Source organism: Scomber scombrus, chromosome 22 (assembly GCF_963691925.1).
Source record: "Scomber scombrus chromosome 22, fScoSco1.1, whole genome shotgun sequence".
NCBI lineage: Eukaryota > Metazoa > Chordata > Actinopteri > Scombriformes > Scombridae > Scomber > Scomber scombrus.
The window spans coordinates 5,132,484-5,147,068 of record NC_084991.1 but is presented as its reverse complement, the minus strand read 5'-3'; the positions used below and the strand labels follow the sequence as shown (position 1 = coordinate 5,147,068).

General features: G+C 38.7%; 2 protein-coding genes across 2 annotated transcripts in view; one reads left to right on the top strand and one right to left on the bottom strand.

The window, feature by feature from the left end:
• osbpl8 (oxysterol binding protein-like 8) overlaps positions 1–6,673 on the top strand; it is a gene marked incomplete in the record, with an annotated part of 87,522 nt that extends 80,849 nt beyond the window's left edge. Inside the window, 3 exon segments of the mRNA XM_062443510.1 lie at positions 1,817–1,919; positions 2,423–2,528; positions 2,607–6,673. Of these exon segments, the coding sequence (XP_062299494.1) occupies positions 1,817–1,919; positions 2,423–2,528; positions 2,607–2,736 (339 nt within the window).
• Positions 6,674–10,102: 3,429 nt separating this feature from the next.
• On the bottom strand, positions 10,103–13,480 carry LOC134004292 (E3 ubiquitin-protein ligase TRIM21-like). The gene is made up of 2 exons (XM_062443514.1): positions 13,420–13,480; positions 10,103–12,143 (listed from the first exon to the last, which is right to left on the bottom strand). Exon 2 carries the CDS (start codon positions 12,139–12,141, stop codon positions 10,507–10,509), a length of 1,635 nt encoding a protein of 544 aa, XP_062299498.1. The 5' UTR covers positions 12,142–12,143; positions 13,420–13,480; the 3' UTR covers positions 10,103–10,506.
• Positions 13,481–14,585: the final 1,105 nt, after the last annotated feature.

Genomic DNA, 14,585 nt, shown 5'->3' with positions numbered 1-14,585 from the left:
CTGCAGCAAATATTTCTATAGCTACATAATATTCTCAGGCACCTTCCCAGTACTTGGTAGAGGGTGTGTAAAGGATACTACACTCAATTTACTGTAATTTACTACTTATTCCACTGTGTAGAAAATGTTATGAAACAGCCGTGATTTGTAAATGTATATTATTTAACACAAGTTCTCATTTTTGTCGTGTTACTCAATAAAAAGCTGCATCTTTTAAATTGTGTTCCTACAATCACCTTTATAATAAAAGTGGAGGTAGCATCTATAGCTGCAAATGAAATTTCCTATGTGAAGCAACTACTTGCTTAGTCAGTGGGACATGAATAATCTCTTAGCTGCTAATGTGTAGTGTGGCAATACTGAGGTCAGGTCAATGTATCATACGATAAGCCGATATAATATATATGATGATGTTGATAATTAGGTTATTGTACGATAAGTCGATAGTTATTGTGACAGGCCTAAAGTGAAATGTAATGAAATGATAATAAACCCTCGTTTATTGTTTAAATGTTACAGTAACAGTATGGAGAGAGCTTTGCAATCGCAGCATTAGATTTATTTATTAATTTTTTGGTACTTTAGTTTACTCCCATACAAAGTCCAATACAGAGACCAGCTCCATCCATTCCATCAACACACCAACCACCAGACATCAACACCTCACTTCACTTCAGTCTTCGCCTGTGTCGTCTCCATTTTGTTTGTTTCCATGCGTCTGTGTGTTCACTCACTGAGTCTAAAAACTTCTACTGAGCTGCTTCTGGTTCTTGTTATGTTGAGTAGCTGAAGGCTGCTGTGGTGTAGTCAGTGTAATGGTGTGTGAGTGTGTGTGGTGGTGGGGGGGTGCTGTTCAAAGTAACCACCTACCAAGTGCCAAAACCAGTTCAGTCTTTTAATCAGTAACTGTCACCATCAAAAGTATTGGCTTTAGCATTTGACCCACAAATATGATGCACTGAAAAGAAAACTAGTACCTCTGTATCAGTCAGGCTTCTGATTGGCTGCTGGTTACACACTCTACGCAGCAATAATATCTATTCCTTATTAAACCAAATCAACCCCTTGAATATGTGCAAGAAATGTAACCAATGGAGTGATTACAACAGTCAAAGAAAGAATCATTCTTGGGGAGGAATATTTTTGAAAGACATTTTTATTCAGTGGCTTTTGTCGGGCCAAACCTGAAATGTTCACATGCGACCAACATTAAATCATCCATCCAACCCATTTTGCCTGACACCAGACCTCAGTGCTGCAAAATGCATCGCATTAAATCAAGCTTTAAGAAAGAAAAAAAAGCTGTAATCCAGTCAGAATTTAATCCCTTTCAGCTAAATCAGAACTTAACGAAAGGCTCTTGGCAGGTTGGGTTCATGTCGGGCGCCGCTTGTGTCATTTAACTGAGTGTTTTTAAATGGATGTGACTCACTGATGCACCAGCACGCCTTGCACTGCTGTCATTACTGCGCCAACGCCGACTAGCATGTTTATGAGTGTGCGTCCGTGTGTGTGTGTGTGTGTGTGTGTGTGTGTGTGTGTGTGTGTGTGTGTGTGTGTGTGTGTGTGTCTGTGTGTGTGTGTCTGTGTGTGTGTGTCTGTGTGTGTGTGTGTGTGTGTGTGTGTGTGGAGGGACAGTGCATGCATGAAGCTGTACTTTTATTATAGCTGTGTATTTGAATTTCTGTTGTGTATCCTTTGTATACAGTAAGTAGTTATATGTCATTTTACTTTGATGTAGCTGGTGTGGGCGGCGTGTTTGTTGACCTGTTTCTCTTTGTGTGTTTTGTGCATATGTTTGTGTGGGTGGCTGTAGGTAACGGTGCCAAAGAGGAAACACAAGAGTGATAAACCCAAGAGCCCCGAAAGCGGATGCTCTTCACCCGAACCCGACCGCCAAGACTCATCTGGCAGCGAACGTGAGTCACAATCAAACACACAGACAGAAGCAACAAGAAGAAACTTTGCTATTAACTGCACATTTAATGGTAAAAAATCAACATTTGGGATTACTGAACTACGGTATGTAGTCTAAATATTATGATATATGAAAATTAAAGGATTTGATTTACATGTATAAATGTTTTAACAGCCTTTAGATTACTAAATATCAGTGTGTAGCAGGTCTTCACTACAATCTGAAATATAAAATTCTGTTCAAACAAAAATATTTAGACAGCTAGAAAACTTTTAACCTGTAAAAATGCCAAATCATTACATTGAAAGAGACTGTAAAAGTGGGTAAACAGCACACCCTGTTGGTCATTAGTGATTTCTTCAGGAGGTGATGGGGGTAAAGGGATTCAGCTCCTTACTGATATGCTTCATTTCAAGTGTCCAAAAACCTTAGATTCAGTGTGAACCCTAAGTTTCTAATAATATTTGTTATAAAAACTTTCAACTGCAACATTTTTTGTTACAGGACACAAAAGCAAACATAACAGTCGGCTGAGGAAAAAAGGAGCAGACCTCAGTGAACTTCAAAGTGCCATTGAATCCATAAAACAGACGCAGGAGGACATTAACAGGTGAGAAGAACCTCAGTCAAGCTGTATCTTTAGTGTATAGGTTAAGAGCAGGCACTCATAACCTCTGCGTGTTTGTAGGAGCATCAGCGTGCTGCGGAGTCGTGCGGCAGGCCGGGTGGAAGGCGGCTCCTTCCTCCAGCAGCGCGACTACGTCATCATCATTTTCCTCATCCTCCTTCAGGTCCTGATCAACTATGTCTTCAAGTAGCAGCCATAACCCCACAGAGAGAGTGGTACACTCACACACCCACAGACACACTCTCTGAACATTGGGTGTTACAGTGGAGGACAGTCTCGTCTTCCCTGTCTTTATTAAATCCAACTACACACGTCCAGAAAAGCAGAGACTACCACACAAAAATAGACTTAAAAAAAAAAACTTATTTATTTTTAACCAGTCCATTCCAAAATTTTGGAAAGATCCACAGATTTCAAAGCGGAGAATGAGCCCAGAAGGAGAAGTTGTTGGAGTTTGATGTGATGAAGTCTCGACTGCCACTCTGGAGGTTATCGATTTGCCTTTGACGTAAGAGGCGAAGAAGACAGCGGCCATCTGTAGCTGCTGTTTGTTTCCTTTGTGATTGAGTGAAACCACTCTGTTGATTCACATTTCACCTCAAACAACAGGGAACCTTTTAACATGGATACGAGAACCACGACTCAGATGGTAACACAGATTTTAAAAAAAGAAACCTTTAATGTTTTAATGGTTTTTTTAAATTGTTTTGTTTCTTTGCTTGGTGTGTCCTTTATGAATAGAAGTCTGCTCGGGACAAAGGCGTTGATAAGGGAGAGAAAAACAAAGTGGTCCAATCTGTGTGACTTTTATTTTTTATTTTATTTTTTTATCAGAAACTTTCATATCAGCTGGGGTTCCCAAAAGTGGAAATGGCCGAGGAAGACAAACACGGGATATTGTCAAAAGGAACAGAAGCTATAATTTCTGCTGTATAATATAACTCCACCTTTTGCATACAAAGTCAATGTTTAAAAAAAAAAAAAAACAAACAAACAAAAAAAAAAAAGTCAGATGTTTTAACATTGTATAGGTAGCATGTACAGCTAGAGGAGCGTGGTTAGGAAATTAGCCCTGTACAGTATTCGGTCTTAAGGCACAAACGCACTGGAAACGTCCAGTGTTTTTATCAACAATGTGTGCTTACAGTGGACGTCACTATCAACATTTCTGCTCTGAGGAAGTTTGGAGGATCGAAGGGCCAAAGAAGATGATTTTTGTGATGTTTCATGAGCTAGTGACCACTGCCGTTGATTCAAGTAAAGGGACTTGATGTATCATTTTAATCAAAGTGTTCTTAGCGAGATGTTGGATATGGATTCAGCAAAGCTAAGTGAGGCAGTCTAAAAACTGCCCTCTTGGAGCTAAAGACAGGTTGAAGGAGTAGTTTCATATTTGGGTAATGCTTTTATTCAATTTCTTGCTGATTTATTAGATGAGAAGGTCAATACTACTCTAATATCTGTCCATTTAATATGAAGCTAGACCTAGCAGTGGCTTAACTTAGCTTAGCATAAAGACTAGAAAGAGGGGGAAAATGCTAGTCTGGCTCTGTCAGGTAACAAAATCCACCCAGTCTTTATGCTAAGCTAAGCTAACCAACTACTGGCTGTTATATTTAACTTTGTGATTACTATACAGAGGTATCAATATTCTCATTTAACTCTCAGCAAGAAAGTGCATTTTCCAAAGCATCAAACTATTCCTTTAAAAAATGTTATTTCAGAGCTAAGTTAGCTGCTATGTGGACCTAAAACGAAAGCCGTTTAGACTAGCTGGTCTACAGGATGGTCTTCAAATTTCAAAACACACATCAGACCTAGCCATGAGAGGAGAAACTTGTCACACTCCTTCATGGCAAAATGAAATTCAGAGCATCAATCATAGCTTCCAGTGCTTTTGCGCCTCAGATGTTAACCAGGAAATGTAGAAATAGACAATTTAGCAAGCTACTAGTGAGAGGAGGAGATAGACTTTTTCTAAATATTACTACCACCATAGTAAATCATTCCAAATGTACGCAAGTACCAGCCAAACTCAGTGTGTAGAGTAGTAGTCGCTCCTGTTCACTGTGTAAATATCTAACGGGAAGACTCGTTCCTCGCAAGTAGCGCGTGGTGTTCCAACACCAAGGTTTCGCAATATAGACACTCCCGCGCTCTGTGCACAAGCCAGTCTCTTGAACCCAGTGTGTCTTTCTGTCCACTACTCTTTAGATACACATGGATGAGAACCAGATTAGTGGGGTGCACACTCAGACTCCTATCAGAAATGTATCCACATGACCTCAAGTTGTTGCAGTTATTTAGCAGTATTTATTAATTTCGCAGCTTTAGTTCCAATCTGTCGCCTTCGTATTTAGAAGTATGGATTTTGAAGTTCAGAACTAAATGGCAGATATAATCAAGCCTGAAAATTGACAGGCTTATGTGGACCACAACTTGTGAGGACCATGACTTGTGAGGACGCTCATGAGGACCATGACTTATTAGGTTCATGACTTATGAGGACCATGGCTCATGACGTCCATGACTTATGAGGACCATGACTAATGATGACCGTGGCTCATGATCATTATGACTTATGAGGACCGTGGCTCATGATAACTATGACTTATGAGGACCCTGGCTCATGATGACTATGGCTCATGAGGACCCTGGCTCATGATGACTATGACTCATGAGGACCCTGGCTCATGATGACTATGGCTTATGAGGACAGACTAAGTATAGTACTGTTCCATAGAAAAACAAACTCTAGTCCCAACAACCTCGTTTGTATATTAAAAAGTTTGGAAAGTGAAACTAAACTTCAGCTGTATCCATTTTCAATGATGAAGGCAACATATTAGACGCCACACCTGACCCTTTTACCACACAGTCCGTCAGGATTTTCTCTTAAGATGCAAGTAATTGAAAATATAGACGCAACAATTTGAGGCCATTCAAAAAGTTACAAACCACTTATGGACAATATCTGAACATTGATTTTGTATCTCTCTTCGCCTGTCATGATGTTAGCCTTGTCAATGTTTACATATCCGGTTGCCTCCGCCGTCAGCAGACTGTTAAGCGATGAAAACTTTGTAACGCTAACACAGGTAATAAAGAAAGACTGGTAGCATTGTCGGGAGCCAGCTGCACCCCCGTGAGTTACCCGGCTGGCCCGTGTGTATCTGTATGTGTATTATTGTGTATCCTCATTGCCTCGATCGCTCATCTAAATATAGAATCCAGATGTTAGAATGTGGAGAAATAAGTATATACCAGTGCCTTCTAGAGTTGGACTGGGGAGGGGGTGTAGATAAGGGGTTATAGGGAGGTGATAGGAGGGTGGCAGGGATGTGAGGGGGGTGGCGGTGTGGAGCATACAGACGTGGCATGAGTCCCATTCTTAAAATGAGGGGGATGATCAGGAATATAGGCGTTGTTGGGACTGGGACTCCGGCTGCGGCTGTAGTCACTGTAGTGTTTTAGAGCGGACGTGCCATACGAAGCCTTAGAATCGAGTCTGACTCCGGCTCCACAACTCGCAGCCCCACCCGGCTCCTGCCTTCCCACCAGAAAGCGTCGCCATAGTAACGCACCCGTAGGTTTCCGGATGCTGATTCCTGCCACAAGAGAGAGGGAGCGAGAGATCACTCCACTCCATTGTCGTCTTTGTCTCTCTTTCTCACTCTCTCTCTCTCACACACCAAAATTCAGAGGGAAATAAACATCTCTGCTGTCTGTTGTTGCTGTTTCTGTAAAATAATACATTTTATTTATTCCTCTTTTGTATGTGAGTTGTTAATTTTTTCTGCTTGTAGCATTAGACCACTGTTCTCTTTTCTTTGTTTTTTTCAAAACTGATTTTAAAATTTTTAAAACAGTTGGTTTAATTCCACTCCTCGTTACTCGACGGCACACACAAGCGACTGTCCTCAACTTGTGCACACTTGCCACTGCCCCCCAACCTCCTAACACACACACACACACACACACACACACACACACACAAACAACAACAGTACACTTTTTCCTATCAGAGTACATGAATATATTTACTGTATCCCAATGGCAACTATAACTTCCTGGAAGTTTATGGTCACATGTAACATAACACAGAATAAAAACAAATGACAACCTGAGTCTATTGTCTATGTTTAATGTACAGACACATCATTGTCCAAAGCAACTGTATATGGCATTTATAACTTGTTTATTAATTGGTTATCACTAGCGTTTAGTTTGTCCAAAATAGCAATTTTTAATTTATTTTGCAGCGAGGTGCAACATTGATACAATTAAAACACATGAACATCATGTATGATTATGCAAATGACTAAGACGTTTAGGTGAAGTTATGCTTATTGAGACATTTCAGCATAAGAATAAAACAAAAGTCAAAATGTAGACCAAGACTCAGCTAGATTGGAGAAAATAATTAAATAACATGAGAAAAACAAAATGGAAATGAGAAATAAATGAATACCAATAAGATCCAATAGATGCATGGGATTGTGTGTGCGCGTTTGTGTGTATGGCAGGCATATAGCAGATAGACAAAAATGAAATTCCTACATTTAAATCAGATTTACTTCAAATTAATTAATATTGTTTACAAGGTTGCTATTGTATCATTAAATAAGCAATCTTCAACTTTCAACAATCTCCTTTATTAGTACCCATTAATAATAGTCATTCATTTATGACAATTATAAAATGAATCTTTTTCTATTTTCTTTTCTCTTCTGTAATGTCAGTACATGTGATACTTTGATGCGACAAGCTTTTAAATCTCAAATATAAGCTTTAAAACATGAATTGAGATCTGCATTAGCATTTCAATTTTAAATCACCAAATGAACCAATGGCTATAATTTAATTGTTCTCTTAAATTAGTTATTGACATTTCAACAGATAAAACCACTAATATGTAAATGCAGAATGATGGAGGGAGAAATGCTCTCTCATCGTTGTTTGAAAACATTTTGTCACCACTAGATGGGGATGTAGAGTCTTTTTACAGCTCAGCACCAGTTGGTAAGTATTACCAGTGTTCGTAGCCTATTTAAGAAATATTAGCAACAAAATACAGTACCAGAAGTAGCAGAATGGTCTCTGTCATTGCAATGTGATCATATCATATATTATCAGATTATTGCTGCTATAAACATGTAAGCAGCATTTTAATGTAGCTGGTTGAGGTGGGGCTCATTTTAACTAAAGCACTTTGTCAGTTTCTGCTTGGTACATATATGGTATATATTGTAAACTCATCATAGGATTTTTGTGCCAAATAAATGTAGTAAAGTAAAAAGTACAATATTTTCCCCTGAATTGTAATACAGCAAAGCATAACTACCTTCAAATTGTTGCTTAAGTACAGGACCTAACCTTTAGTTTGTGCAGCTACCAGAGGTAAAAGACTGCACTAAAAGGTAAGCATGTGAAAGAGGGATTTACCAGAGAACATGTCGTCTTACGAAATACTTTCACCTGTTGTTAATTCATGTGTTCATTATCGCTTAGTTTAAAGGACAAGACACAAAATACATTAATGAAATAATTACAAGAGACAAGTTCAAGATTTTATACAATATGTCACATGTTCCCACACACCTCAAATCTTAAAAGAAACTAGGTATATGAGAGTGTTAACATTAAACCATACAGTAAAAAAACAACAACTTATGAAATCCTAAAATATCAAACTAAAAAAACAAGCAAAAAAAAACCTAACCAGTGTCCTTGAATTTCAAATTAAGTCTTTGAAGTAAAGTGCTTGAGAAGCATGGGTCTGTCCAAGCAGTTGTTTGATTTAGTTGGCCTGGTGTCATTTCCAGAGCCAAGGACGTTGACGAAGGTCAGGCGAGCAGAACAGTCCTCCCTGTCCCCTCTCAGATAACAAAATATCTGATATCAATCCCCACTCTGTCCCTTTCCTACTCTGCATCAATGCCCCGGTGCTGCTTGGTTTGCCCATGCAGGGATGGAGGGAGAGAAAGAAGGAAGGTGGAAGGAGGAATGAAGAGTTTGAGAAGGGAAGAAAGCAGTTTGTTAGGAAGAAAAAAGGCAGAATAGGAGGCAAAGGAACTAGATGTGGGACTGGGTATGGAGGATGGAGCGAGAGGGAGAGATAGGAAGGAGGAAGGAAGATGTTATTTTGGGAGGTAGTACAGGAAAGGAGGCAGGGAGACAAAAACAGCTGTATGGAATATGGGGGAGGAGGTGATTTTTATTGGCAATGAAGGAAGAGAGTGGAGAGAAGTAAAGAACGGAAGACAAAAGAGCAGGGAGAAAGGAAATTGGGAGCAGGGTAAAAGGAAAGAAAATTGGACAAACAGGATTACAAGCAGAAAAGGAAAGTAGGGAGGCAGAGAAGAAGGTGAGTGAGGGAAGGAGGGAGGAACCGTTGAATTCATGACTATTTGAAATTAGCCTTGATATGAAAAGAAAACATTACAGTTTGAAAGACACAGTGACATGAAAAATACATATTTTAATCTAATTCTAAAATTATCATCCTGTTGCTGGGTCTGTTTTTTATTTATTTGTTGTTACATTGTAAATAATTCTAATATCAAAACCCCACTTTTTTTCATAAGAAATATTTTTGATGACTCATCTTAAAATAAAGGGCAGTTAGAGAAAAGTATCTATCAAATATTATGTAACAAGCTAATCCTGCCCATAATTTAAAACCGCTTGTCTGTTAACTCATAGCTAGCAGACCAATATCATAGTAGCACGTTTGGTTTTCGGCCTGTTCGGCTTTGTTTGCATTGCGGAAGAATGTGATTGAAGTATAAGTGATTTGTTTAACAGTTATCCTTGCCCTCCTCATCTTACAACATGAACATTCCTACAGGTCCATGTCCCTTTGCTGTTCTTTATTGCGCTGTATTCACTAAGTCATGCTCACGTTTTAAAGACCCAATCACATCTGACAGAAACCGTGTCCAAATATTCAGTTTCAATTAGAAATACATCATTACTGAAACTCAAGATGATCTTACTGTGTTTTAATGACTATTGTGTAAGATTTAGTGGCACCTAGTGGTGAGGTTGCAGATTGCAACCCAATTTGTACACCTCCCCTTCCCAGCATGTAGGAGAGCCTACAGTGTCTGTGAAAAACATGAAAGGTCCTCTCTAGATCCAGTGTTTGGTTTGTCTGTTCTGGGCTACTGTAGAAACATGGCGGTGCAACATAAAGGGCTCATTCTAAGGTCACAAAAACACAACAATACTTATTTTCAGGTGATTATAAACTAATAAAATGTACCTGTGAATATTATACTATATTTTTTTGCCAAGTCCGATCTACTAAATGCTACACATTGCACCTTTTAAATACCAATGTGGCTCTTATTTACACTTTAGAAATGAAAGGCAAGCTGACTTGCAAACCGTGTCCCAATTGAGGGACCAGTTCCTTCAATGCCACAAACAAATTGTACTTGAGAAGTCTCAACATTGCAGGTAAACACTGAACCTTTACCATCTTCCAAACCATCTTTTCCAAATTAGATGGTTCACCCTCCTGATTTCACAAAATGAATGGTGCATTTTGACAGCCTTCATCAACTTGCAAGTGTCCATTATCACCAGGAAATTATCCTAAAACAATAGGGAAAAGTTGCAAACTTTATCTGACTATTGGTGCACGACAGGAAGCCTTCATTGCATTTGTCAGAGCTTTTTTGCCAAAAACAGCAGCCCTCTAATGCAAATTGAAACAGGGCTGATGGGAGAATTTTATGATTGTATAAATTAGGCTATAAAACTTTGTAGACCTACAGTGAATCTCTGAAGTCTCTGTGGGTTTGTTGCTGCAAGCGAATCCTCAAAATTGCATATCGTAATTTGAGTCACTGTTTATATATAAAATACTGATTAGTGTAAGTTAAACTTTCCAGGTCTATGTGTGTAAGCCTAAAGGAGACACATTTTTTTTCTTAGCAAATGTACAAATAGTCTAATGCATGTGACTACCACGAGAGATGATCAGAGGTGCAGAGTTTTTCCCACCATCACTAGGACAGGGACTGAAGTATGGATAGAGTTTCTCAGTGAAGGTACAGTCAGTAAAGGAGTAAATAAGAGCTGCAGCATCTACATCATAAAAGGAGACCAGACCCTCCTCATAATCCACAAACACCCCCACCTTCTGAGGCTGAAACCTCAGAGCGAGACGGACTGAAGGACCAGCAAGAGCTCTGTACTCATCTTTATTTCTTAACCATATAGCCCAGTAGCCATTCTCAGGGCACATTGTGTTGTCTCCCTTCCTGCTGATGGACTGTCTGACCACTCCTAAATCCCATTTAGTTTTCCCTTTAACCTGAACCTCATAGTAAAACTTTCCTGAAGAGATACTCTGCTGTCCTAAGACTGCACAAGAGGAAAATCTCTTTGGGTTGTCCAAGAGATTCTTTTTTACATCACCGCAATATACTTGTTTCCCATCATAGGACAGGCTGAGATTAGGATGTGCTGTATCTGGATCAAGAGTCACATCCACTGCATACTGCTGGGCCCTCTTCAGCTCAACAGCAGCACACATGTTCTTCATCTCTTCACTGAGTGTTTTCGCCAGCTGAGCCACAGCTCTCCTCAAAGTCTTCTCATACGATGATTGAACTTTAACCTTTGTCCAGTCTTTGGTGGGTGGAGCAGGGGTCAGGGATGGGAAGCTTCGGAGGAGCTGGAGGTGGTCTTCATTGTGTGACAACTGCTTCAGCTCAGCACTTCTCTTCATCAGCTCAGAGATTTCTTCTTCCAGTTCTTTAATGAAGCCTTCAGCCTGTTTCTCTGTTGTTTTCTGTTTCTCTTCAATCATCTCAACAAGTTCAACCAGATGTCTCTCAACAGCCTTTATCAGATCATTGAAGACCTGCACACTGGCTGCTGTCTCTCTGTCTGCATCTTCCTTGCTGAGCTTCACTGACTGTTTGATCTGATCAATCTTCAGTCGTCTCTCCTGGATCATCTGCTGAACTTCAGCCTCTTTCTTTCCCAGCTCAGCCTTCCTCCCCTCATGTTCGTCTATCAGAGGAACAATGCGGTGCCCCTTGTGACCTGTCTCAGCACAGGAAAGACACAAACACATCTGATCAGTCTTGCAGAACAGCTCCAGAGGTCGATCATGCTTCTTACACATTCTGTCTTCCAGGTTTTTCACAGGATCAATCAGCATGTGTCTTTTCAGGCCTGGGATCCTCTGATGAGGCTCCAGGTGAGTCTCACAGTAGGAGGTCAGACACACCACGCAGGACTTCACGGCCTTCAGTTTGGTTTCAGTGCAGAAATCACAGAGAACATCTCCTGTCTTTGCTTGTCGTTGCTCTGAGCTGCTGTTTTTCTTTTGAACTGACTCTCTGAACTGAGCAGCCATCTCAGATATGAAGGTGTTGACCCTCAGTTTAGGTCTTCTGGCAAAACGCTCTTTACACATTGGACACTGACACTGTGAATTAATATTCCAGTGTTCTGTGATGCAGTTCTTGCAGAAGTTGTGTCCACATGGTATGGTGACTGGATGAGTAAACACATCCAGACAGATGGAGCACAGAAACTGATCTTCGGATAGTAAGTTGCTCGCAGCTGCCATGTCTACAGACAAACATCAAAAGTGAAAACAGGAATAAATAACATGAACATGTTTTGTCTTAATATATGTGTTAAAGATATAACATTTATTGGTGAAATACGACCAAAGCTCACTGTGTATTATTTTCATATATAATACGCATTTCATTTTTAAAATCTTCATTTTAGAATTGTTGGAGCAAAATTCACATAAAGAGGAACTTCTGAAATGGCTACAAATCAATTAATCAATGTTAGGTGTTTGATTTGATTTACTAGGCAGCATAGTAGACCATTTGAAACCATTCTCCTTACAACCTTGATCCTTTTTGATTCAAAGATAATTGTAGTTTAAAATTTGAGATTTATTACCAGATTCCAATTTATTATACATGATTTATTATACATGATTTCACAAAATTAGTATCTCATTAAAACAAACTTATGGTATTTTAATGTAAATTGGTAAGTTGATGGAAGAGGATGGATGGATAATATAACACCCTTTTCAAATACAACACATTGTCCAGCAGCTACAACAGTAACATGCTGCTCTAACACTGATGCTTCACTATTAATAATCTAATGATGTCATATATAATAATATATCAGTCAGAGGGACCAAACCACTACTTGTACTGTAATACTGCATACTACATCACTCATAATACTGCAGTACTTGTACTGTAATACTGCATACTACATCACTCATAATACTGCAGTACTTTTACTTAAGTAGGATTCATGCAGAACTTGTAATATTGTTTTCTGTACTGGTGGGTAAGTAAAGGATCTGAGTTACTTCTATCACTGAGAGCATCATAAATATCAAATCCTCTGTGTGCTGTCAGGTGGGTGGCAGGGGGGAGGAGATGTGTTCTTGTTGAATAATATGTGCAGTCAGGTAGAGAACACTGCACAGACCCCTACAATCATTTCATTTGACACCACATCCACTCAGAATTACGCATAGGAGAGCAGCTCACAGCTGTATGAAAACATCCTGCCGCATGGATCAATTATGTTATGATTGATTAATCATTTTATTATTGATCAATCATATTTCAGCCTGTGGTTGCTAGTCTACCATGTCTCTCGTTACAACAACAAATCAATCATGTAAAAGAAGAAAAGTTTCTTGTTTAATTAAGACACGTTGTTATGCCATCATAACGAGATCTGAAAACATCTTGATACAAAAACATCTTAACATAAAGCGTCGCGTTTAAACGAGACATTATAACAAGAAACGGAACAAATATTATTGTTATGATGGCAGCACTGTGCTTACTGTGCTTACCTTGTTTATCGAAGGTTCATAAGAAGGTCTTTGTTGAAGCACTTTTACTTTTTCACTAGAGTTTTGCAGACGTGTTTGACTGCGGCTCATCTGACGCTCTGAGTTACTTTCAGTTTCGTTTTTAGGAAAATGACACTTAAACATTCCCATTTTCTTGTGTTGCTCTGTCTCCTCCTTCAGGTGACCTGGTAGTCAAATGCTTTATATCCTGCTTCATATTTGGACATGATTATAGCCACACATTTGGCAGAGAACACATTTATCTAATTTGAGTAACAAGAGACATATGTACCAAAAAGTAATCAGTTCTGACTCCGACTAAAGTTCCATCTTATGTCTTGAATTCTGTTAATCAATTTTTGAGGAATAAAAACATCGATGATACACAGAGGATTCATGGACATTTTAACTTCACTTTTTAAAAATTCTTTAATGTAAATACATAATAATCAATTCTATCTTACTCAGCAGCTGCTTTTCAGAAAATGTCCATTTGGTATGTATACAGTATATTCAGTTTTCACAAACAACCTCAAGTTTTCAAAGCAACCTTTAAAAATGTTTGTCAGTCATGATTACTTTTTTTGTAATGTGATACATTTGTAAAGAAATATTACAGGTATAATATTAAATTATATTGAACAGAAAATTATTCTTATGAGCGATAATAAGAAATGATAAACAAAAATGTAAATTAAGAGTCGATCCACGTGGTCCCATGATTCCTGTTATTTCTATAGATGTCTTTAGCTAATTGTCTATTTATCTTATAAACTTCCATTTGACATTTACATTTATATCATACCACCTTAGAATTGAAGCACAAAAGCATATTTTAAATACATTTTACTTTACAACCCTCTGTTAAAGTTGCATTAATTGATGTTTGGCCACGAGGGTCCAAAAGAACTTTAAAACAAGCTAAATCACATATAGCCCTGATATATTATCAATCTTTAAAGTTGCCATGGCTATCATATTAGCAAACAATAGCCTTTTACACATGCAGTAAATATGAAAAAATGTTATCCTTCCGTTGGAATCATATTGCTTGTCACTTGATGAAGGTAAGTCCAATATTCAGCTCTGATTGGGTATCCTAAAAAACACTTTGGCTCTTTACATTAAATGCTGTGTGGTGCGTTGCAGGTATTGTATATAGCCAT